This window comes from Copadichromis virginalis, linkage group LG8 (genome assembly GCF_057382275.1).
Source record: "Copadichromis virginalis isolate Kocher_CV1m ecotype Utaka linkage group LG8, C_Virginalis_male_GT1.1, whole genome shotgun sequence".
In the NCBI taxonomy this organism is placed as follows: Eukaryota; Metazoa; Chordata; class Actinopteri; order Cichliformes; family Cichlidae; genus Copadichromis; species Copadichromis virginalis.
The window spans coordinates 27,386,256-27,412,473 of NC_140625.1; the positions used below are offsets into that span (position 1 = coordinate 27,386,256).

Here is a 26,218-nt window from a genome sequence, read left to right on the forward strand (position 1 = left end):
AATAAACTCGTCTTATATGAACCGACTGCACCATTGTTTATTTTATCGCTAAATTAAATGCGAATTTAACGTGTGGGACTTAACATCTGCGAATGATTGTTGCTTTGTCAAAATTATCAGTGTTATTACTCTAATTATTAAAAACCTCTGCAGGCCTTTAATTGAATTCCACCTCTGACTAACTTCATTAAATTATTATTACCTATTTTCTCTTAAACAAAATCATGACAGCAGGTTTTAATGTGCGCAAATGAACCAAAAGGCGCAAAATAGCATCAGAGACAATTAAAATTATAACATAAATTTTTTATTTGCTGTCACTTCTAAAACATTTCTGCTGTGTCCATATTTTAATTTTAAAGCAGAAGACTACACTCTACTCCTCTTTTTCCCCAAAGGTCTCTGCGTGCGTGTCTGTGTGTGTGGGTGTAATCTCGTGTCTCTACTGAGGGGATGTTCTCTTTCATATCTGGAGCCTATCGCGCCCTCCCCTGCCTCTGACACACCTCCAAAATATGACCACCTACAAAATGTATATATCATAGGTTAGAAAAGCGAGCATGTGTTTGAGTTACTGCTAGCGACTCCACACGTCAAAAAAGACAAACACCAACTCTGGCAATAATAAAAGTTTATCGATGAACAGACTAATGAGGCGTGAGGGATGTTTTTATATCTGAACCTCTGAGCGGCGGAGACACCGAGTTAAAAATTCATGTCGGTGCGTTTTGAGTCGTAGGTGAGGGCAAGTGACTTTGTTGTTTTTTGGTCTTGGTTTTTATGATTATCATCGTACATGTTTTTACTCAAACGGAGCGCAAACTTATGACATTTGACACAGCCTGGGAGCGGGGCTGCAAATGGGCGGCATAGGTGGCAACCTCTACCTCAGCATGTTGAATGGGACTGAAACGCAAACTTTCGGAAAGAACGCCGACATCAGCAGTCACTTCCACCGCGGCGGCAAGGATCTAGCCGAGTTCAAAATGGGGATTCAGGACGCGAGGTTTTACTACTCGGACTCTGTTCAGAGCGGGCAGGACGCGCTGCCGCTGCCCTACCACTCGGACCAGGCGGTAGGAGGATACGGAGCGCAACCCGGCAGGTTTTACGCACAGACCCTCAGCAGCTGCCCGTACGGCAGCGTGCGCTCTCCGCCGAGAAGCGGAGCCGGGCAGGCTTACATCCCGACGGCAGGAGACGGGTTTCCCACGGGCGGTAAAGACGTGTACTCCCCTTCTCCGGAGAATTACCCAGCGAGCTTTCAGCACGGGTTCCAGCGGCAGCCTCTCTACCCTTTACCTGGGCTACAGGTGTGCGGGAAGACTCAGGCTCTGCTCAATAACTACCCGCTGTGGGCCAAGTTCCACAAGTTCCAAACCGAGATGATAATCACCAAGCAGGGGAGGTGAGTCTCACAGAAAAACAGAAAAACTACACATTGTTTCCTCCGCTGTCGATTAGCACATTTAATGGAGCAAAGAGGGGGTCATAGAAAGCGTGAATTTCACACCGCTGCCCTTTGGTTTTTACACTTTCTAATTTACTCACTCACCTGTCTTATCTTTACCATGAGCAGCCTCCGCTACGCCACAAGAGCGCACTTCAATTCACGTCTAAAACCAGTTTTATTTTTCTGTTTCCGAGAGTTGAATGGCGGTCGTCTTCCAGCTCTGCAGACTGTGCAGGCATCACCAACACGTCTCTGCTCAGGTGACGTGGTTGTTGGGAGTTTTTCTGGGATAATGATCGAAAGGTGCAAAGTTTTGCGCAAAATTTGCCTCATCCGAGCTGTTGCCTACTTAAAGGATGTGAAAGTACGACAGTTTCTAAAGAATTGAGTTTTAAATTTGAAATTTATTAGGGTACGCACAGAAGGCCACTATGTCATTTTACTGAGAGGCATCTCAAAGGTTTGTTACTATGCAAGGAATTACAGCCGAATTAAAAAGTTGTTGAAGAGGCAAACAAACTGCAAAGTGGAGTCTCAGCTGCAGGCTGAGCTGTTCTTTGACCTATAAAGTCTCTTGGGTGCCTTCACTTTATATCAGCACCTCTTCAGCTGCCAAAAAGGAAATTTTACAGTTTTTCGAACCATCAGAGAAAGCGGTAATCTTTAAAAAAAAAAAAAAAAAAAAGTTACGTCATCTTTTTGACCATCCGTCATTGGCAATAATCGACGTTACAAAACTCAATTTGGGAGCTAATCAAATTCTTGTTCGTGCAGACAGCGAGGAAGAAATCTAAAACAAGAGTCAAAAACAACCCTCATAGCGATACTCTTAAGTGGGAAGCTTTAAAAAAATGACGATATCGAAATTGTGATTAAAAAAACATGTGGGCTCGCGCAGGCAGCTCTCTGCAGCGCACACAGCTCATGGCCTGAGAGGGGAAGAGACGGCGCTGCCGGGCCTCTCTTGATAGGTCACCGAGCATTAAGATGCAGTCACGTCGATGAGGATTAATTCACTAATATGCGACACTTGTGTTTGACACAAGGTTTCAGGCCATAGGTTTCTCATGGCTCGGATCTGTGCACGGGAAACAATTGCGCTGTCACATAATATGACACTGATATTTCCAGTGGCTTCACTCGGTTTGTCGGCTGAAACTCAAAATTTTTGTATTAAAATGGCTTGAGTAAAAATTCACAAAGTTTACTCAAGCCATTTTAATCTATATATCTAAGGTTGTGTGTGTGGTGTTGTTGTTGTTGCATGTGGCGTTTTGTGGTTTTTTGAAACAGATGAATTTCAGTTTGGTAGGTGCAGCTTATGTTCTTGCAAAATATTCCCCTTTGACCTGCATGGCTTCTTTGCCTTCTGGTTTACTACTGAAAGTTATTCTGAGTGCAGTACACTTACGGTTTTGGGGGTAAGAAATGCTCCTTTTAGATAGACTTTTGATATACTTTCTTGCCTTTTATCTGCTAAACCTGATCACAAATTGCACATTTAACTGTTCACATGGTTCACAAATGGATCGTTTTAGAAATTCCCTTCAATGCCTTGTAATTCATTTTATGGTGTGCACAGGTTTTGCAGAATTAGCCAATGATTTGGGGATTTTAGTGTTAAAAATGTAGTATTTTATTACGTTTTTATCCAAGTGTGTGTGCGTGTGTGTGCGTGTGTGTGTGTGTGTGTGTGTGTGTGCGAGTGTGTGTGTGTGTGTGTGTGCGTGCATCTTCTATTATTTGACGTAGCAATTCCTGGCAGTTTCCTCTGTAGACAAACTCACTGTGGTAAGTAGCATCATATATCAGGTCACGTAATTAAAATGCATGCAGTACACTTTTATTTTGCTCCAGCTAATTTCAGCTTCCCTCAGAGCAAAGAAAAAGTCAAAGACTACCCGCAATAATAATAGGGTCGGTGAGTGCAGAGGTGTTATCCTTCCACATGTGACAAAAAGCAAATTTTCTTGTTGTGCAAAAACCACAAACCTCATATTGTGAAAATGTGAAATCCTGGCGATGAAAATGTTCTGTCTTTTATCTTTACCCCTGTTTCTGACACTCACACTTTTTCGTAACATAAAAAAAGAAAAAATCCTACAAGATTTTGAAGAAGGTGAGCAGAGAAACACTAAAAAAGAAGAAAAAACTTTCAATATCAGAGGCAATATCCTTCTTAAAATTTTCATCTTGGTTTCAGGCTTCCACAATAATTTTGGTGTGATTTTAAGAGAGGAGTCCGGGGGTCTGCAATGTTAATCAAAACCTCGGTATCAGTAGGCGAAAGGGTGAAAGAAACTCTAGAGAAATGAAGTGAAGGGTCAAACATTACTGAAGCTTTAGATGGCCACACTGAGGAGGTGAGGCACCTTTGATGTTCAGGAAGTAAAAGACTAGGTTCTCTTTTTTTTCTGCTTTCTTCAGCCTCCACTAGACGGTGGGTGTACAGCCTGACAGATCTCTCAGAAGCTCATGTAGCACACCTGGGCTTTGAAATCTAGACACATTTTCTCGGCCTGTAGCGAAGGGTGGGGGCGAATTCATCTGCACTTCTCATGAGCTAAATTCAGATTCACCTCACTAGCTGATACCATGGCACAGGCTGTCCTCGGCTAAGACGAAGTTTGTGTCAGCGCAACCGTGTTACCGCGATGATCCAAGGGGTCGAACAAATTGTGGTAGAAAATGGGAAAAAGGGGATATTTTGTGATTTAAAAGAAATCAAATGACTAAATTTGAAAAGAGAAAGTGAAGCTTTCTTCCTTATTCATTTGTTTGACCAGGGATCCTACACCTGTGGTACTCTTGGTGCAGATATGAGTCAAAAAGGCAAACTTTTCCCTGCAGCTGTTTCCAAGAAGTACATGCATTCGTGGGGACTTTTTTTGGGAAACTGCAGTAGAAAGCAGCTTCATTTTTTGTTAAAAGGGTTAGGCCGCGTTTGAATTTGTAGGAAATCACCTCGAAATGTGCCTCTAATTGAACGATCCTCTGGTAGTTTTCAAAGAGGAAATAATTCGCTTTAATTACAGCACATAACTTACAAAGAAAGTCTTGCTCGGCCATGCAGTGTGTGTTCTAGGAAGGAGAAAGTACTGACTAAGTTCTCAGCGTAAAAACACCTTTTAGGGAAATAATGTAAAACTAAAGTTCAGACTCGGAGGAATCATGCTCATCTGCCCTCTCTGCTCCACTGACTGCAAACTGTAAACTGTATCAGTCTGACATCCTGTAGTTTTTTGAGAGGAAACAATCCTTTGATTTATTTTGTTCCCAAGAATAGATGGTGCTGCTGTGTTTTGAGTAGAATGAGCGCTCAGAAACGGTAATCGCCGCGTATGATGAGTTTTAGGTTCCTGTATCTGTTCTTAATAAACCGTTCTGGTGCTTTTTTATTAACACACAATGAAAATGAAATGTGGTTTTTATTCTTCTAATATACTGCAGCCCATTGGTGAAAATGCTGTTTTTCTATGAATTCATCAAATGATTTAGGTAATAACCAGCTTTATTTCCAAAGTAGGCTTCTCATGTTGTGGAAATTATCACTTCACATCACCAAGGAAATAAGAGTGGGTGTCTTTAGAAGGGCAGCTTGCTCTAGAAATTTAAAGAAGTTAATGCTGAAATTAACATATCAGAAAAACATATTTAAGAATTGCATCGCGAGCTGCCTTTTTGGTGAATGTTTGGAAGTCGTATGTATTCGTTTTTGCTCGCATTCTCTCTCTCTCTCTCTCTGAAAGCAGAAGTGGGACTATTTCAAGGTTTTGACAGTATGACCTGTCACTTCCTGTTCAGCTGTTTATGTGTGCCTATGTAGCTTTTCGCAGAAACATCTAGTGCCAATATTTTAGACAGCTATACAAGTACTTCCTCATACCGTGTAATTAAGCTCCTCTTCAAAGTGAGTAATGTCCACTGCATTTGGAGCCTTAGGCTTATTACTGACACACTTGACATATTTTTTTTAACTTTATAGCTCTATATTTGGTTCCCAAAAAGTTTGATTAAAAAATACTGTTACTAATTGAACATGAAGATAGGCTGCTGACTGGTTGTGGAACTAATTAGATAAAGAAATATAAATTGTATCTACTTCCCTATTTGTTTTCTATTGCTGGCAAGTTCATTGTTAACAATGATTTGATTCCACTGTTATAAATGGACTGTATACTGATAAATACTAATATATACATTGATCAGCCACAACATTACAACCACTGATAGGTGAAGTCAGTATCACTATTCATCGCGATGCTACTTTGCTACTTGGCATAATGACACATACCGCACACCTAAACGTTATCGCAGATGCTCCCTGATGGCTGCAGCCTCCCTCTGCAGGATAATCCAAAAACTCCTCAGGAATGGCACGAGGAAGACAACACCGAACCCGGAGCATCGACTGATCTCCAAACATGTGTTTTTAATTATACATTCTGGATCTGAGAAGTTAAGCTAATGTCAAAACACGGTAAACTTGCATTTCTTGTAATGGCCAACAGGGGGCTACTCAGTTCGTTCATACCGAGGTCTTTTAAAAAATGACTTTACTACTCATTTGACCTCTGACCTCAGCGAAAATGTTCCTTTAATTTTATCACTTTTAATCGCTAATGCAGTGTTATGTTCTTTTTTAAAGTGTGGCCCCTTTTAGAGTGAAATAGATGATAAAGCTGGATGTGCTAGGGCGTGTCTACATTTATCTTCTCTGTACAGTGTGTGGTTATAATGTTGTGGCTGATAGGATCTTTACCAGACTGTTTGATTGTCCAAAAGCTACTGAAAGAAACATTAGCGAGGCCCAAGCATAAACAAGCACACACCAGTACACCAACCCCAACAAATGGGAATTAATGTGCTCCTGAAATTTGTTCCTAATTCCTCACTGTAGAAACTAATGGCCTTGTGTCGTGTTTGATAGACAAGAAGCTGGATGTGTTGGAAAGCAGACTAAACTACAACTGCTTTTAGTCTGTCCGAAGGCTTTGTTTATGATAAAAATCCAGATTAACAGTAGCATTATCCTTTATGAGGTCTGAAGCATGAAGTCCACAGTATCAGGTGACTACCCCTGACTACTACCCCCCAAAATGGACATTTCAGCACTTATAGTGGCTGAATTCCTCTGCCATAAGTCAATACACAAACAAGGGTGTCCATGTGCTAAAGAGTCCTTGTGTCCGGCAGCAGCTGTAGACTGGCATGTTTTCGTCACAGATGATCAAGCGTACGCGCGGTGACAAAAACTGGACCTGAACTCCTGTCCAGATGAATCAGCGGGTGCGCTCATGTGGAAAAGTCTTCTCCCTGGTGAATACCCAGTTCCTCTTCTCCGCTCAAGCTTCTGCCTCGCATCCCCAGGACAAAACCCCCACCCTTCCCCACCCCACCTCTCCTCTCCTCTCCCTCCTTCCCTCTCTTCACTCCACCCTCTGCTCTTTCCTTTTCCCTTTCTCCAACCTCCATCTCCCCCCCCACAGTTTCCCCTCCCGTGCCCTCCCATTCCTCGCTCTCCAACATCCACACAGTTTATTTTGATTTTTTTTTTTCTTTTAAATGTCACTGTCTCTATATTAGTGACTGGTTCACCACACTCATCTTCTTCTATGGTATTTTGCCTTAAAAACGACTACAGTTATGACTCTTCATGTTCGTACACGGCGTGCTCAGAAATAGACATTTGCCGTTACTGTTTCTATAATTCAGTGGCACGCTGGCAGGTTTATTAGTTAGCCTGTCTGGTAGCTGGGTAACTGAAATTGTGATTTCCTATTGTGTTAAAGCGACTTCATGTGTCTGTGTATCATCATTTTCCAAACTGCAACAGACAGAGGTGCTTTCCTTGTGACTGTATCTGCCATGTAAAAGTAAAATCATGTTTGTGTGACACTCTAGACATGACAGCTACCATGCCCTTAATTACCACAACGCCACCACACTGAAAATAACTGCACACTATCATGTATGTATGTAGTGCTTTTCAGCGTCTCTGAGTGAACTTTGAACACAAAGAGCCTCCCACACATGCAAATACCCCTCTGTGTTGTGTTTTCTTTGGTTTCTCCCCTTCTCAAGTTCTGATTTCCTATAAAAGGCTCTACTATAAGTAAACTGATAATATGAATGGGGTAAAAAAAAAATTATAACAATTCTACTTCTTTCTAGATTACTCTCACTCAGTGTAGGTGGATCAATCCATTCATGAGCTCAACAGCCAAGTTTCTGTTTTCGCTTGTATTAAATACTGCTGCGGAAGAAGAGCCCTTTCACCTGTTCTTTGCGAGCCACTAAAGAGCTGCTGCCACGATTGTGTTTCACCGAGAACTATGATTGATTGTTAAACTGGACTTGCCTTGTAGCCAGAAAACCCCAACTGGGACGGTTCAGCGTAGGGTTTTGTCTTACTAGTGAGCAAGGAGGGCGTGTGTATGTGCTGCTGTCTTAAAGAGCCAGCAGTCAAAGAGACAAACTGGAAAACATTTGATCATCTGAACTTTTTCTTTACATGAATTAAGGAAAAGTCCAGCTTTTGCCGTTCTTTTTATAATCAATAGAGATGTGTTTTTGAAAACTGGACACAAAGCTTGCATTTATATATCCAAATTTAAAGTAAAGTACCTTTAGTCTACAAATCAATGCAAATGCGAATTACCACGATTTTTGTAGTAATTTTAACCCTTCAGCATTGTTATTAAACAATATGGGTACATATGTGAGCAGTACAGAGCCCCCTAAGGGTCACATCAGGAATTTATTCAAGACTTCTTTTGCACTACCCGAAAATAACTTTTGCGTTTCCTCTGATTCATAAAGAAATGCTGAGCTGTATTATGATACACACACTGCCGTTGGCTGTGGCCACAGCCAGTCTGCATACCCTCAGCTGTGGCTGCTCAGTTGCAAGTCTGTAGCCTTACAGTCAGAAAGATAACCAGAGGAGCTGGTGTACCAGTTTGCTCATTGACCACTGCCAAAGCTGATTTGGAGCTGCAGCTGTGCCCACAGCCAGTGGCTGTATGTTGCAGCTCAGCCTTTTGAGAGGTCTAATGAGCAATAAATGCATAATGTGAAACATCACAGCATCTGTGCTTTCTCTCTGCAGAGCATTCCCATAAGCCAGTGAACCTAAACCGGGAGCTCGAGTAGCCCAGGGGGTGCTTCTGCAATTGCCAGGGGGGTAATTGGAAATCTGAACCACACTAATCTGAAAAGAAACAGTAGAAATTACAGTTTAATTAAAGTAATTTAATTCATTGTAACAAGAAATTTAACAAATAGTTGATACCGCTAGATAAGAATATGGCTAACAGCTACAAATGTTCAGTAACGGTATGGAAAACAGATTAAAAATGATAAACACTTAAAATAAAGCTCGATAAAGTTATTAATAAAAGTCTGCAGAAAGAAAGTCACTTTTTTTTTTACCACAAATAATATGGATCTTTTTGGTCTCACACACTTGCTCTTATTTTAAACATAATATATGCACCGTGTAAATACTGGTAGATAGAACTGTCTATTTTTTATTAATAGATTGGGCTATTTCCTAACAGCAGTGAACTACTGGTTAGAACAGTAAGTCAGTAGTTGGGATAAATGGATGTCATACTGTGGTTCACTAAGCATAATTGTAACAATCATTAAGAGTGAATCGATTATTCAAAACTGGCTGAATAATTTTTTAAAAGTTTTGAATAATCGATTTATTCTTAACGATTATGCTCAGCTGTCAGTTATGCTTAGTGAACCACAGTATCACAGCTTTTAGTTATTTACAGTTATTTCTAGCACTGTTGCTCATTTTGTATATTATACAGTTTAAACACAAAGTAAAGTGCCCCATCGTAATACCATGTGACAAATGTAAAAGTAACTTTATGCATCTCTTAATTTCCCGTACAAACGATGTACGCAGATTCAGGCTACACACATGAAATCCTCATCAGCACGGACGGGCCCTCGGGCCGTCGCTAACAGTAGCCTCTTACTCATTGTCTCGTTACACACCTGTCTTGTTTTTGCACCCCTAAATCACCCAGCTGATTTTAGATGAGGTCAGTTTCGATCGAGAAGAGATAACAGGTTTTGTAGTTTACCAAAACGATGCTGCCAACATGTAGTATCATGTTCTCGGCACAAACTTTAACTGACTGAATTATATTTAGGCTATATGTCTAACTTTCATTTCTAACGTGTGTGTGTGTGTGTGTGCGCGCAGTTTGCGCAGTGTGCGGTGATCAAATAGACATGAGACCTTATCTATCTTTTCCACCCACATCAAAATGTTTTAGACAAGAAAGTAAAGGGTGTTTCTCGAAGAGCTATTTTTTCTGTTTTTGTGCGCACTTTGCCCTCTTAAAGTGACTACGACATGCTTTTCATAGAACTCATTATAACCATCTATACTTTTACACACTTTCAGCTCTTTTTTAGCCAAATCTATTATTTGAAGAAAAATAGACAAAGGCATGTTTTTATTCTATTTACATTTGTAGGTTTAAAACCACTTGTGCACTTTTAATACCGAACAAATCTAAATGGCAGGGGTGGGCAGCGGGAGCTGAATGTCAGTCATTACAAATGCTCCATAGCCTGAGGAGCTTTTAGCTGGTGTCAAACACAATGCCTTTATTTACACCAGCTACACTCTGGTGACCTCATATGGACCCAGAGTTCATCGCAGGGGTATTTATAAGCATGCCATGGCAATAAAGAGACAGAAATGAATGAACATGAGATTTGGTGGCATTATCAGGAAAAGCTCAGGTCTTCCTTTAAATCACTGAGTTTCTGTAATGATAAAACAAATGAGATCATTTTTTGCATGCAGTGATCTTTAGGGGAAGGTGAGTTGTGAGGCAAATTTTTAGTCATTATATCTCCAGAAACGTCAATTTCAGTCTCTTGAAGGACTCTGTGGTTCAGTCTGAAATTTCTCAGTAATGATTTGGTTTTATAGAGAAGCTCAAGGTCACGAGTGGCCACATCCTACGGAGTTCTGCAATGTGTTAATGCCATCTTTCCTAAAATTTACATATCGCTAGACTGTCTTCCTCTAAGAAAGATTAGGTTTTTGCAAACTGTTATTCACATCTTTATTTTCATGTTAACCCAAACCACAAGCTTTTCCTAAACCTAACCAAATAAATCCGTAATAGTAATTAGTAAATCGAGATGAGATTCAAACTCCAGGCTTCTTTAAAGTTTTCATGCCACCTCTTCTGAGTTTGCACGCTAATATGACGTCAGTCAGTCATTTGCTAGATGGCATTTTAGAAACACCTACATGAGTCATTTCAGATGCTTGCCGCGTACAGCTAATATCACCATTTAGTTTGAGCATTTCTTCAGTCTCATAATATTAAAGGGCATTCTCAGTTAAATCTCAAGGAAATACTTTTTCTGCTTGAGAACATTTGCTCACAAAAACATTGCAAGCAGCACATCTTTGCTATCTATAGTCTACCTTTAGCACCTCATCAAGTAAACTATTATTACAAGCCACAAAGCAGAGGACAGGCCTCTAACGTGGCTGTGAAAGGGGTCTTTTCCTAAAGCTCACGAAGCCGTGTTGATGTCTAACTTAACCAGGAAATAATATGAAACTAGGTGGGGGAAAAAATCAGTTTAATAAAAGCCTTGTCGATTAAATCTCCATCAAACTTTTTCTCACCTATCAGTCATTTGGGAAAATGAATATTAAAGGACATGATTGTCCAACTAATTTCCCTTAAGTGGATTTCCCCCAGAGAATGACTAACATTTGTGTGTTACATGTTGCGCTATAATGTAAAGTGTGAACTACAACTCAGTAGGGTTAGTAATTCTGAATCACTACAGTAAGTGTTTCGCGTCGACATGCACTCCGGATATTTGGCGCACACGTGAATGTCAGCAGGGTTTATCTGCCGTTGTGTGTTCAGAGTCCATTTCTTATATGTTTGTGTGTGTCTCTTTAATTTTAATTTAACCCAGCTTCTCCCTCTCCGTTCCCGGGTCGTCCCAGTTACCTCGTCTCACTGAAGTGATCAAAACGAGTTGAACATGCAAAGCTCCAGCAATCAAGAGCATCTTCTGGGGCATCTTTTATTAAAAGCAGCATTAAATATTGAGCTCAAGTGTCAGCTGTCCTCTCCACCTCTCATGACTCCTTTAGCTGCTTAGGAAACCGAGGATTACAGTTTGAAAGGCCAAACATGAATCATCTCAACAGCTTACGTACATGCACTGTTGAGAAAATTTACAATAGTTCAGTTTTCAACAACAGATTATTTTAATGGAATCCATAATTTTTAGAGGCTGTGTGATTCAAAAGAGAGAAATGTCAGTTGTTTCTGACAGCTGAACTTATTTTGTACTGTTTGTACCGTGGCTCAGGGGGTTGGGAATCGCATCTGTAACCGGAAGGTCGCCGGTTCGATCCCAGGGCTCTCTGTCCTGGTCGTTGTGTCCCTGGGCAAGACACTTTACCCTACTTGCCTACTGGTCTTGGCCAGAGGGGCCGATGGCGCGATATGGCAGCCTCGCTTCTGTCAGTCTGCCCCAGGGCAGCTGTGGCTACAACTGTAGCTTGCCTCCACCAGTGTATGAATGTGAGAGTGAATGAATAGTGGCATTGTAAAGCGCTTTGGGTGCCTTGAAAAGCGCTATATAAATCCAATCCATTATTATTCTGTTACATAAAGTTTCATGCAATGATGTCAGTGTATATGCATGTAATCAACAGACATCAGGGTCTACTTTCCACTCTCAGCTCTGTATGTCCACCTGCTGTTCAAATCTCCGGTTTGTGAGAAGAAAGCTGACTTAAAGCAAGAGGAGCCAAAGTGGCTTGTTTTAGACAGAGGATGAACTAATGGTCTACACCAATAAAGCTGATTTTGAATAGTGATCCAAGTTACTGGAGTCTAAGTTTTAATATTTGGAAATATAACATAAACCTTTTATACGGAATAAAAACTCATCTCCTGTTTTTTCAACACACTAACCATGTGCAGGGCTAATATGGATAAAGTGTAATATGGGTTTCAGTCGCTACTCACATGCACATTATTTTAAAAACTCAGGGGCAGCAGCCTCACATGGCTGTTTTCTGTTAACTTTGAAGACAGATATGTTTGCTGGATAGACATTTTCAATTATAGATAGATGTGTTTAACATTGAGATCTGTCAGCACTTTGATGCATTTTGTAACTGTCATCAGAATAATCGTGATAACAAAAAAAGTCATAACCTCTCGAGATTTTATCTGCTTCTCTGTGCACCTTGGACGTGGGCGTAGTTGATCCATAAACCTCTACAATATGTGAACAAAGGTATAAACAACGTTTTTGGGTTGTTTTTTTAACAAATAAATTTCTCTTATGTCTCTCCAGGAGGATGTTCCCCTTTCTGAGCTTCAATATCAGTGTTCTGGATCCTACTGCCCACTATAACGTCTATGTGGACGTCGTTCTAGCTGATCAGCACCACTGGAGATACCAGGGCGGCAAGTGGGTCCAGTGTGGGAAGGCAGAAGGGAACATGCCAGGTACACTGAAACTATAGCACAGAATGTAAAACCCTGGGGCTGCCTTTATGACTGTTAGAAACCAAGATTTGGTACGCTGATCAAACAACTACATTTACATTCACAAATACTAAAAAAAGAAGAAAAAAAGAGTGCTGCAGCGTCTATTGAAAAAGACTTTGAACACACTGATAAAAACGATAAGCGACTAAGATTATAACTTTTATATATAGCAGATGTAAAAATGCAAAAGGATATAAAAGGGATGACGTACACCACCAAAGTAATTGTACTTTACTTGACCGATTTCACTTAAAATGCTTTATATTAACTCCACTATAGTTAAAACCTTAAAATAAACTGTTGCATTATATCAAAGGAACGTAGCTGGATTAGCATTTGCACTGATACATACATAAATGCATGTAATATAATGAAACCGGCTATTCTGGACGACAAATATTGCAATTTTGGATTCACGAGTTTTACTAGTACTCCTAATACGTAAGAACAGCTCTTCCACCTGTGAAAAAAAAATGTCTACTACTCATTGAAAATAGCTATTTTCTTCTCATCGTGCATTTACCACCAGTAGCCGGTAAACAGCTCAAACCCACAATCTTCCTGGGGCTTCCTACACTAGATTCTAATGCGAAGTTTATGATTTAAACCCGCCATCGAAAATAAACTTGGGTCAGTCAAGCAGGAGACTTCACTCAGTGTGCTGCCTGGAAGAGCCTGAGGAAGTGGTTTATTTAGCAGTATTGTAGCAAACCTAGATGCATACAGTAGGGAAACCAAAACGTGCATTAAGATGCACACTTGGTCTGAGAGGTTTTCAGTCAGCAGCTTCACAACATGTTTTGCAATTTTTTCAAAGATTGCCTGATGTTCCTTGGTTTAAGGAGCTATAATAACTGACTTAAACAGGAATGCATTTTTGTTGAGCCGAGACGAATCCTAAAAACCAATTTACTTACCAGAAAAATACACTCAAACATTTTTAAGACGCGGAAAATTTGTACTTTGGAAATTTGGAGTATTTTTTTTAGTCAGCCTCCATCTACAAAGTACGACAATAAAATCTTTAGGAATATTATGCCATCTTTAACCCCTCTTTAAACCCACTAAAAACATGTCCAGTAATTTGATCACTTTGAATATGACTAACAATTGCACTCACAGTTTCTCCAGCACCTATCAAAGCTCTCCGGGTCCCGCTTTGATCTTCCGTGGCATCCAAGAGTGTCTGAATTACTCACCAGATGTACCTCCAATCGTGCTTCTCCCCAAGTATCTCGTTATACATCAGAGTTCATTTCAGCCACTTCTCTCGTCTTTTCTTGTAAAGACGTGTTCAACATCAAGCATAGAAGTAATTATTTAACACGTTACATTTACATTTCTACGCCCTGTTCTCTCCACAACCTTTCATTCAGTATTTCCTCCTGTTCACACTTCAGAAAAAAAAAGAAAAAACTAAGCATAACAATAGCAAGTTAACCGAGATTTCATTTTATGTGTGATTGATGATAGACAAACCACAAATATATAAATGAGAGAAACTGCAAGGTGCTGTCACACATATGCCAGGTGTTGTGGAAAGGTGACTGCTGATGTGCTACAGTTGTGGAATTTGTGGTGAAACAACTTCACTCAATTAGATTTAATATTACCCTTATGTGGTGTGCAAAAATAAGGTTAGCAGGTCGTTGTGGTAATGTTGTGAGAAATCTTGGCTGCTCTAGGAATATATTAAAATATTAAAGGAAGGAAAACAGAGCCATCCCAGTTTGCAGGGGAAATACCTGATGGAAAAGTGGCGTTTTAAGACGTTTTTCATCTTCCCTTGTATTCAACTGAAGTGGCCTACAGACAGTAACTTATTATTAATATCCATTAACTTTTGTGCCATAAATATTTTATAGTGCTTGCTGATGATTTGCAGAAAATATAATTTTTAATCGCATCAAATTCAACTTGAATTCATGTAAATCTCTATAAAATTGACTTTAGATCAGAGAAGATTTTAAGTCCTTAAGCCAAAGTTGTTTTTTGTAAATTTACACCTGAGGGGCTCCAGCAAAATGTTGTTTCCCTCTGCCTAATCAGCAAAACAGAAAGTGAATAGCAGCATTTTAAAAATGACTCAGAAAACACTGATATTACTGAAACTGTCCTAAAAAGTCTCATTTCAAAATTTACCAAATTCGACGCTACAGAAATGAAGCGTGTCATGATGCACCTGTTTTAGTCATAGTGTTAGTGGCAGGTTACATTTTGAAACTGCTTGGTCTCAGCGCATTGACCGTCTGGGTTAACAGGTGGAGGATTCATGGAAAAGCTGCTGAGTTATGGGAAGAAATCTAATCACAGTTAGTCTGTTCATTACTGAGAGCTTTAAAAAAACAAAAAAAAACCAGCTGAATAAAACACAGCTGTAAAGGAAATGGTGCAGAAGAGAAAAAGTGAGAATCAAAGCAAAACTCGCTGCAGCACGATATTCCTGTTCTCTTGTTTTTGTGATAGCTTGAAGCCAAAACTGTGAAAATAAATAAATAAAACAAAGCGTGCAGCCCTTATTCATAACTACATGCGCTGCTCGCCATGTGCTTCGGTGATTGCAGGGAACAGGATGTACATGCACCCCGACTCTCCCAACACAGGAGCTCACTGGATGAGACAAGAGGTGTCGTTTAGCAAGCTCAAGCTCACCAACAACAAGGGAAGCACCAACAATGTGGCACAGGTACCGTGCTTTTGCCTCTAATTTGCTTTCTATCTACAAATCTGTCTGTGAATACGCTCGCGTGGTCAGTGAGTGGCTGAAACATATCGATGAATGCAATAACTGTCACCTTCTGCTTATATTTTACACTACTTTAATCATTTCCTTTCGTATTCTTGATATATGAAAACATTAACCACATTATGAGTGTCGCGATGGAAACCATCTGCAAACACTCAATTTCTGCCTGCTCATTTCCTGCCTTTATTTTTCTCGCTTATCGGTAAAATAAAGGTATCTTTGTTTCCTGCTCTTAATCTTTAGCAGCCAAATGACCATAATATTACATCTCCCTTTCTCCAGATGATAGTTCTCCAGTCCCTCCATAAATACCAGCCTCGTCTTCACATCGTGCAGGTAAAGGAGGATGGCACGGAGGACCCCTTCCTCTCTTCTAAAGCTCAGACGTTCATCTTCCCGGAGACTCAGTTCATCGCTGTTACTGCTTATCAAAATGCAGATGTAAGTCACCTCAGACACAAAGATGAAGATGAGATTTGTATGCTTTAAAAATATGTTTTAAGGTGTGAACCGCAGCCTGTGTTGCAGACCACTGACATGCTATTCTACCATGTTTGCATATTTATTGTATTGTATTTGGCAACAACCTTCCACAACTGGCCCACAAAAACACCTCTTATAACTTCGATTGCACAGCTTTAATGATGTTGAGAGATCAATGATTCATGTCAGCGACATGTTTTACTGATTTATGCATGCATGCATCAAAAATGCAGACACACCAACTTACATTTCTGCAACCTTCAAGAGTCGCTTCACCTCGGCTGACCTGAGCACCGTAGCTCACATCTCTCTTGTGTGCGGTGTATTTTTTACGGCTGTTCAAATAAACTGTGGAACAGTTACTCCATGCAAGATATACTCTCCCAATTTTACATTTGTGTTCCTCCCCTTTGCGGTTTTTAAGATGAAATCTTTCCAATAAGAGATAAAACTGCAGTGTAGCCTCATTAATTATTAGTCGGTTAGTTCTCTTTCTGCGCTCTTGTTTCTTCAATGTGGTTACTCACTCCTTCTCTTTTTTCCTTTGCCTACGTTCTCTCATTGCCCTCCTCTTATTCCCTACACAGATCACTCAGCTGAAAATAGACCATAACCCGTTCGCTAAAGGTTTCCGTGACAATTATGACACGTAAGTAATTTCAAAAATGTCTGTATTTACAAAAAGCAAATCCTCTTCTGTTCTCAGTGTGAACCCTGCGTTCTCTCAGCATTAATAATGAGACTGGGTCACTGCTGGGACTTGAATGTCCTGAGTGCTCGTGTCAGCCTTTTAATATTGGAAAAGATGCAATTACTTGCTGCTGCTGAGCATGCTGCAGTGAAAGGGTGTGAGGGGCTGTGAGATGTTTGATAGTTGTTTGAGGTTTGGGCAGGAAATAACACCTTCTTTTTTTCCTCTTCTTCTCACACTCGCTTCTCTTCCCCTCCTCCTCCTCCCTCCTGCCTAGGCTGTACGCTCCTCCCGACTCTGATCGCCTCACCCCCTCCCCTACAGAGGGCCAGCAGCTGCTGCCAGGGAGCTGCTACGCCCAAGGCTACCTCTCTGAACAGTACATGAGCCCCCTGCCCCAGAGCCGCTTCTATGGTCGCGAGCACATTGGTATGGGCCAGCAGCACAAAGACCCATCCGCAACCCCCGGTCCCCACAGCCGCTGGTACCTGTCACCTCAGCAAGGCGTGGCCCCAAATCGGCTTGACTTCACTTCCTCCTATGAGGGGGACTTCTCTGGAAATGGTTTCTACAAGCCCTTCCCCTTGCAGACATCTGCTCACCATGCTCTCAGCTACTATTCAGATCATCCTTTTGCGTCTACAAGCGTGTCTGTATCAGGAGCCGCCTCAGCAGGTTGGAGCGCCAGCCGGCCCACCCCACAGTACCTCGGTCACCCCACTAAATCCGGCCCCACTCTTGGGTGGTTTAGACCCATATCATCCTCCTCTTCCTCCTCCTCATCTTCGACATCCCCTGGGAACCCCAGGCTGCACCCTCCTCCACTCCTGGACTCTTTTCAGCCGCCCTTGCTGCAGGACAAGCCCAAAGACACTGTGGGCGTAGTGCAAGAGGAGCCTTGGCTCGAACCACCTTCTGTGAAATCAGCGGACTCAGGCGACTCTAGCCTGTTTGAGGGAGGTGTGGGTGAAAACAAGAAGAGGAGGGTGTCGCCATATACGTCCAGCACTGAAAACTCCCCACCCCCGCGCAGTGGAGAGGTCTGTGAAAAAGACAGCAACAGCGATGCAGACTATTATGGTTATTACACCCACTGAAGACCTCACACATTATCATGGTTGCCACAGTGTCTCCCAACACCTTCCCACACTGCCCTCATTGACACATTTACTGCCTGTCCAGGATAACGATGACGGGCTGGAACAGTCTCTGGTTTTGCTACAGACAAACTGCAGAACGTAGAGAAGGACAGTGACCAGCCCCTCAAAGTGTCAGACGACTACAGGAACTTTCAAAGTTAGTGTCAAGGTTGGTGTCGAACAGAGTGGAAGTGACTGGAACGCTGGCCTAAAGTGACATAAACACCAAACAGACATAAAGACCTGTGGCTTAGGCCTTTGAAACATCTGGAGATTTGTAAAAAAAACAACGAAACAAAAAAAAAAGATGTGCATATCTGCTTGCTGACAGACGCCTGCAGCAATTGTCTGTTCTTTCTGCATCAAACACTCTCACCATGTCTCCTTTGGTCTCATCTACGTCAGTTCTCACCATCAACCACTCACACATCTTTGCAATATGTTCATGTTCATTTCCCATGACGATTCTGAGCAGAAATTATGGCTTTTCACAGTGTCCTCTATCTAATTAGTGCAACACCACCTAGCGGCCACAGTGAAGCGCTGTAGGCCATGAAGTGACAGCAGGCTTGTGTTCTAGAAGGGGAACCTTCCTCATACATATTAGCCCGACATTTTCTGTGTGTTCCTCTACATCTGCCGAGATTTTTCCAACCACAGCAAAAATCGCAGGTCCACACGCCTGCAGGCAATCCAACATATCTTACTGGTTTGAAAGCAAAGCTGTTTGAGTAATATTTAATGTTAAAAGTTATTCAATTTATTGTGACACCTCTTTGTACTTTACTGTAACCCTGTATGCCACTCTAAGTCCAAACCCAGACGCAGGTAATACAGAACCACCTTCGTCAATTTCAGTAACTGTCGCAGTCAGGTTTTAATCAAAACTGATCAACCCACCAGGATGTGGTTCACTTTGTCAAACATTAGTAAGCTGAATTTTGGGGGGAGTATTATAAAAGAGTTTGTGCTTTTGAATCTGTCAGTCACATCTCATGCATCTGCACTACCCACAGTTCATTTCCTAGTCGTTGGATTCCTCAATTAAGATGGAGATGTTTTCTGTCCTGTATTGTTTTCTCACTGTACACTGACTCCTAGTTAACAAAATTCTCCAATTTGAGGAATTCCTGCTGATGCAAACACTGTTTTGAGGGTTTCGCAGGATGTAGCAGCAGAGATCTGCATGGTTTACAAAGTGTTGTACTGACTCTGGCTGAATTTTTCACATGAGTTCATTTGGGATGGTGCTTGTGATTTCTATTGAGTTTGCAGTGTGCATGTAGGTCTTAAAGCAAGATACTGACCTCTCAATGCACTGTGAAGCAATATTCTAATAAGTGGGGCCATATTTTGTCCGTAGCATGCTCATGGGAACACATATTGCAGGGTATTTCCAATCGGTTCAAATTATTCCCCTGAAACCAATCAACACAACAGTGCCATCAAGGTTTTTGGTTTAAATGATACCAGAAACTCCATTATGGCTTATGTTGCATATTGGAAAAACCTCAAAGGTACATAAGCATTAAACTCTTTATGTTTAACTAAACAAATTGCCATGTTTTCCATATAACAGTGTCATAATTTTGAGGATCTGGGTTAATTTAATAGCTCCAAGTTTTGGTATTTGTTTAAATATAGAAATAAAGATCTTGGTGTGCACATGTAGGCTTTCAAAGTAATACATTTGTTAAGATTGTTTAAGTTTCACTTCCATACAAATGGGCATTTTTTTATGTGAAGTGATGAATCTGAACATCAGATTTGGTTTTGAAAGTTACTGAAATTGCTGGACACAGCACTCCTTCGATCTGATGTGTGATGGGCATGTAGGAGGAGGGAGTTTCCAAGGCGATCTGACTGTTCTGAAGAAGCATACCAAGAGCTTTTAAGCGTGAAGCTAGTCCTTACCTCACAATGTGTCGACGTTGCATCAGTCAGAAAAGTCCCTCGCTGCAATCATAGCGTCACAATCCAGAAAATTATTGCTGTTTTTATAGATAATATGAAAGAAAAGTGGCAACATGTTCGCATTAAGGGAAGTTTGTAGCAAATTATTCGGTATCAGTTTGTTTTCAGCAGCAGTTTCATAGCTGCAACGGTTTGTCATAGCGTTTGGAAAATCCCTCCGTTTTAATCAGTTCCATCAACATCACTTTTTTTTAGTTTTAGCTTTTGGGCGATTTAGAAGCACTGATGAGTGATTTCAGCAAGGCTAAACTTTTCAGCAGCAGATTTACACAAACCCAGCTGCACCCTACTTTGCTTGGATTAAAAAATATATATGACAAAGGCCGAGCACCCTGCTTCCTTCAGCTGACTTCAAAATGCTCCTATCCACACATGGCTACAGCCCACAATCAATAACAGCACTGATATTGATGAAACAGGACCAGGTGAGGGGAAACGTGAGCACTTAAACCACACAGCAGACATTTAGTGTGCTCCAAAATTCTAAATGAGAATTTGTATTGTTGCCTCAGTAGTAAGACTGGGGATTCTTGCCGTAGTTCTCCAGGTTTTCCTCAATCTGCTGCCATAAATTGGAGTAGACCATTAAAGTGGGTCATAGAGGATGACCACACGCACCTGTACTTAAAGAGACAAGGTGCTGTCACCTTCAGACCACAATAAACAGGAAGCACAAAGTGACCAGACAGACACTCTGAATTTCCCCCCTAGTCTTTGGGCCTATCATGTGGTGACGCCGGCTGACAGAGGCCCGGCTCCCACCCTGGTGACAGAAATGAAGAGTGAGGCACCAGTCGGCGCTGATCAGAGGTCTGCTCCTCATTCCTCACTAGGTGTGCTAATGGCCTCAGACAACACTACGGGCGACAGGCAGGCACTCGGTGTCAAACAAGTCTCTACAGATCGAGAGATGAAGTTGAGTCTCTTTACATATGTGTGACTGAATCTGAAAAGACTTTAAATACGTAAAATGAAGTCCTCGGTTTACCATCCTGAGACCAACAGATAGTCACTTCCTTTATGTCTAATGAATATTCAGACTTGATTCTGGCTTTTTTTTCTACATTTTCCTCACCTCATAAACAAAATTGTCTATTTTTTCATCAAATTACACAAAGCAGAGCAGAGCACCATTAACTGTAGCCTCTCTAAAATGCATGTAGTTTTATTGAACTGAATATAACATTTATTTCATTAAAAAAAGTTTGTTGAACTGAACAATAAAGCTACAGCAAAACATGCTTTCCTTGTAGACTATTTGGATAGTTTTTAGTTTTTATTCAAAGAGAGTGGCACTAAGGCTCTTAGTGGCACAGTTTCGTTAGATTTAGATAAAAGTTCAAAACCAAAACACATGCACTGCACTAATGTAGGCATGTGTGCTACAATGTTTAAGCTTCGTCTACTAAATTAACCCCTGGAGGGTCTTGGGTCGATTTGTGGCTCTAAGCCCAATAGTGTATGCATTTTTCTAGGACCCTCCAGGGGTTAAAAACATATTTATTTTAATAAATGAATTGTAAAGGTTATTGTAAAGGTTAACGAACATACAAAAGTGTGCTTAGAGGAGCTACTAGTCAGATTTTCTTCACCTTCAGACAGCACCAGGCCGACTACATGCAGAAGCTGCTTAACCCTAATCAAGTTTTATATTTCCAAAAATCCAGGCCAATTCTTTCACACGAGCCAAGCTTGACTGTAAAATAATCAAATGAGGCCGATGCTGAGGCTGTGTTTTGTGTAAATCATGTTTAACTGATGCAAAAAACAGAAAAAATTGCACTGCAAGAGACTTTGAAACATGCATATAGATTATATGCATGTTTGGCAAACTTACAGCAAAATGTGCTTTCCTTGTGGACTGTATTGGGACATAAATGTCTGCAGAAACAGTTCAATTAGCTGATAATAAAATGTAAAATCATCATTATTAGTTAGATGAGTTGGACTCCTGACTTTATATGGGCTTTCTTTCTCAGGAGACATGTCGCTGTATAAGTGCGGATGTAAAAAATGAGATCTTTAAGGTGATTAATGTCCCTGGGAGCACCTTTGCTTTTCCTAGTGTGACTGTGAAAAGGCCTGTTGCTGTATAAATCCTGCCTTTGACCCCTGAAATTTATTGGATCCACCGGATCTCATAAACAATAATAAACACATAACGTTCAAGAACAAATCGTCCCTTCACCAGGACATTAACAAAACTAAAAAACTGGTTACGAAGAGCTAAAAACTGAATCGGTATGAACTGAAGAAAAAGTAGCTTGTGTAGCATTTCCAAAAGATGTAGTATTTAATGTTTTTGTTGACATCTGTCAGAAAAAGGGTGCTCTCACATTAACAAAGCTGTACAATCGCCAGTTCATATTTTAAGTGCAATTAATAGAACAAAAATTAGCTTAGATTTAAGGATGTTGTGGCGAGAACAACGAGAGAAGAGTTTTATGTTGACAGTTTGAGTTATGGAGCTCTTGTTAATATAGTACACTGAATGCTACTGCACCACATGAGTGTATGATCTCACATCAAACAGCAGAGAAATGCTTTCAGGTGGCAAAGGAAAGACCCCTGCTGGATACTGCAGATATTACAACCAGCTTCACCCTGACCCCTGGTGTTGGACCACTCATACTTCTGTTTCCCCTCAGTCCGCGTTCACCTTGAAAGCACATTTCTCTTAGTGTTTGGGAACTGTATTTCCAGAGATGTTACTGTAATGCAATGGTGTGAAGGATGGAGCTCAGACAACTCAAGCAACAAGCATGTAAATTTTTGAGTGTGACCCCTGTGCACTGAACCGATCATCCTTTATTTAAGAGCTTTTGAACTGCAATACAAGAAGAAATAAGAAGAAAGATTTCTGCTAGGGAAATTCTTATTTATTAAATGTCGAATAGGTTTATTGTAAATGTTTTTTAATTAATTAAAATTAAAGCTTATACATGAACAGTCTCTGCCGTGTTGATGTTGTCCTTTTATTCAACTGATGCAGCAACTTTTTGGGGACAGTGTAACAAATGTTTTTGGTCGCTATCATTTACAAACTTCCCTTAAATGCAGAACAATAATGAATTATGTACTTCACAAAAGAAGAGACGTTAATTAAATTTGGCTGTGCAGAAGATGCAGACTTTAGGATGCCGTGTTCAAAAAACACAAGTAAGTGGCTAACATCATTTATCACAGGAAACCAATGACAATAAATAAAAAGATCTCTTTCACACCCCTCCAACTGTTTGTTTAATGACCTTGGTGTCAGTGTCAGAGGTAGCATTAGTGTTCAGTTAGGGCAGTGGTCCCCAACCCCTGGGGTTTTTATTGTTAACTCGGTTTCACTGGGTCTTTTCCCGTGTTGTAGCTGTGTGTCTTATTTTGAAAGAAATATTTAAACATTACCATAGCGACCAGAGAGCATTAAGTGGCAGAGAGGAGGATGTTACTCTCAATGTTGTTGGCGCACTTCAGGAGGACGCTGCTAATAAACAAAATAAACCACAAAATACCAGTTTTTGTCTTGGTCATATCGTTTTATTTTGTTGTATTTATCCACGACACCTTAAAGGCCGGTTTGTCTGACGTTAAACTGGTCCGTGGCGCAAAAAAGCTTGGGGACCGCTGGGTTAGGGTGAGATGGGTTTGATATACTTAAACTTAATTTAGAATGCTGCATACAATCTTTGCAATAGTGGATAACTTAATTGTTTGCATTTATACGTGTGGTGTGTATTCATTGCTCTGCCATCACAAGCGAAAGTTATCACAGGCTAATAAGGTCTTTGTTTCTGGATTTACATTTCTGGGAAGGTGGATTCTGTAGCAGATTCAGCAAATAATAAATTGAGGGGTAAGATATTTGTGAGTGCTTTAATGTCATGGGATGTCCTCTCAAAGTTAACAAAGATGCATGCCTTTGTGTATGTGTGCCCCTCTCCCAAGAAAATGTCTGTCCCTCAAACTGAGAACAACTTTCAGGTAAAATGTAAGACGCACTCATCCAAATGATCTCAGAGGCAGTGCTGCGGTTACCCGATCCCTCAGCAGAACACCATCCAGGTACGAAGTAGATTGAGTGGACAGTTTTTGAGATAAGTAAACAAGTACAGCACTGTAGACGATCAGAGAGTAAGTATTTAACCAACTACAATTTTACAGTCAGACAGAAAAACAGGGAAAATGACTTTTTTTTCTGTCTATTGTCAGTCAGATGCTTTCCAGATGATATTGCAAGGTGAATCAAAATCTGATGGTGCTTTTCTGCATTCACTATTTCATCAATCACCAACAAGATCACCAACACTTTCTGGCTGAAATGCAAACCCAAACTATGACAGAGCCTCCACCATGTTTTAGAGATGCCTGTAGACAATCACTGTTGTACCGCTGTCCTGACCTCTTCAGTACATACTGAAAAATTTGATCCAATGATTTAAAATTTGGATTTATCACTCCATCAGACCTGTTGCCACTGCCAAAAATACTACTTTATGCCTATCAAACTGTTTTATCTTTGACATTTTCTATAGTGTCACCAAAGAAATCAGAACAAAGGTGTGTTTTTGTGACAGGCTGTGAGCATCCAAAAGAAGAAAGTTATTTTAGATGCAATTTAAAAGTTGTTTGTTTTGACACTGATTCACTCCGTCAGTTATGAGCCTTTTTATGCTTGAGCAGTTTAAAGGTCAGTGTTTAGCGGCTTAACGGCATTTTTTTAAAAAAATAAAACATTTCTCTGAAAATAATCAGGTAAAAGGAGGGACCTTCAGAACACTTTCCTGTCTCACAGGAAGCAAAACACACTGTTCAAAAAAATTAAGTGTGTCAGTGCCACCTGGCAGTTTGCTGCCCTCTGTTGTCTGATTGGCAGATGAATCTTGAAAATGAAATAGGTGTGCGAAGTGGGCTCTGCTCTCTTCAGTGGGAATTCAAGGACAGAATGGTCTCACTCTTGTGTGAGTGTTCATGAGTTATGTGTGGCCACAAGTTTTGATTGGAAGGATTCGTAGATTTGTCAAGATTTAGCATGTGGTGAAAGCCCTCCAGCAGGCCACTGGTGTGAATGTCTCTGACCAAACAATGAGGGTGCATGAAATGCTACACATATAAAGGCTAATTTACACCACTGAGCCCTGCTCTCAAAAGATGACATACATGTAACTCTGTCTGTGAAGCCAGATTTTAAAAAATAAGTGCTTACAGTTAAAGTTTTAAAAACATGTTTAGTGCTATCTTCTGTCAGTATGGAACATGACATCACGTGGTTGGTTGCAGCTAATAGATTTACATTAGTTTATAATAATTTTGCAGTAAAATTGTACATTGTCTCCTCCATGTATTACATTTGTTGTTATTGTTCCTCTTGAAATAAAGTTGGAGGAAAAAGAACTTGTGCTTATGTTAGCTAACTAGTGGCAGAATCGATAACTCGGAGGAAAATAAAGACACTAAAATGAAAAGTCAGTTTAAGGGGATCACTTTGGTGCTGCAACAATGAGTTTTGTGTTAAAACCCAGGATATACTGTCCACTTTCACTGACTGTCTCTTCAGCAGTAAGTGGCTGGTCGCTGTCAGGGGTGGACACTCCAGGCCTCAAGGGCCGGTGTCCCTGCAGGTTTAAGATGTGTCCTTGAACCAACACAGCAGATTTAAATGGCTAAATTAGCATCTCAACATGTCCTGAAGTTCTCCAGAGGCCTGGTAACGAACTAATCATGTGATTCAGGTGTGTTGACCCAAGGTGAGATATAAAACCTGCAGGACACCGGCCCTCGAGGCCTGGAATTGCCCACCTCTGGGCTAGCTGCACCTATACGGGAAAATCCAGCTGTTAGCCGTAATGTTCTGTGTTGTAAAGCTATTTAAAAGTAAGAAGAGTGTGTAGAGTCTTTGAGCCAGGTGACAGGTGGTTCACGGACCCACAGAAACGGATTTTTCCTCCTCTGGCAGAGGATCAGTGCTATTTTATGCAATAAAATAATCTTTCTCTACTCAAGCATATCAAGACAGTTCACAACATAACATCCCCCTACATGCACACCACACCAGAAATATAACCAAGTTTCTTACCGAAGCAGGATCGGGAATCCCATCAGACCCCATGCAGGGAAAGTAGGTCGATGTGTGCGAAGGGGGGGCGGACTCTCCGAGGAAAA

At 40.8% G+C, this 26,218-nt stretch overlaps 1 protein-coding gene across 1 annotated transcript; it reads left to right on the plus strand.

Annotated features, from left to right (window-relative positions):
* Positions 1–582: 582 nt before the first annotated feature.
* tbx21 (T-box transcription factor 21) lies at positions 583–23,020 on the plus strand. The gene is made up of 6 exons (XM_085466851.1): positions 583–1,408; positions 12,839–12,993; positions 15,600–15,721; positions 16,064–16,222; positions 16,852–16,913; positions 17,233–23,020. Exons 1-6 carry the CDS (start codon positions 861–863, stop codon positions 18,050–18,052), a joined length of 1,866 nt encoding a protein of 621 aa, XP_085322977.1. The 5' UTR covers positions 583–860; the 3' UTR covers positions 18,053–23,020.
* Positions 23,021–26,218: the final 3,198 nt, after the last annotated feature.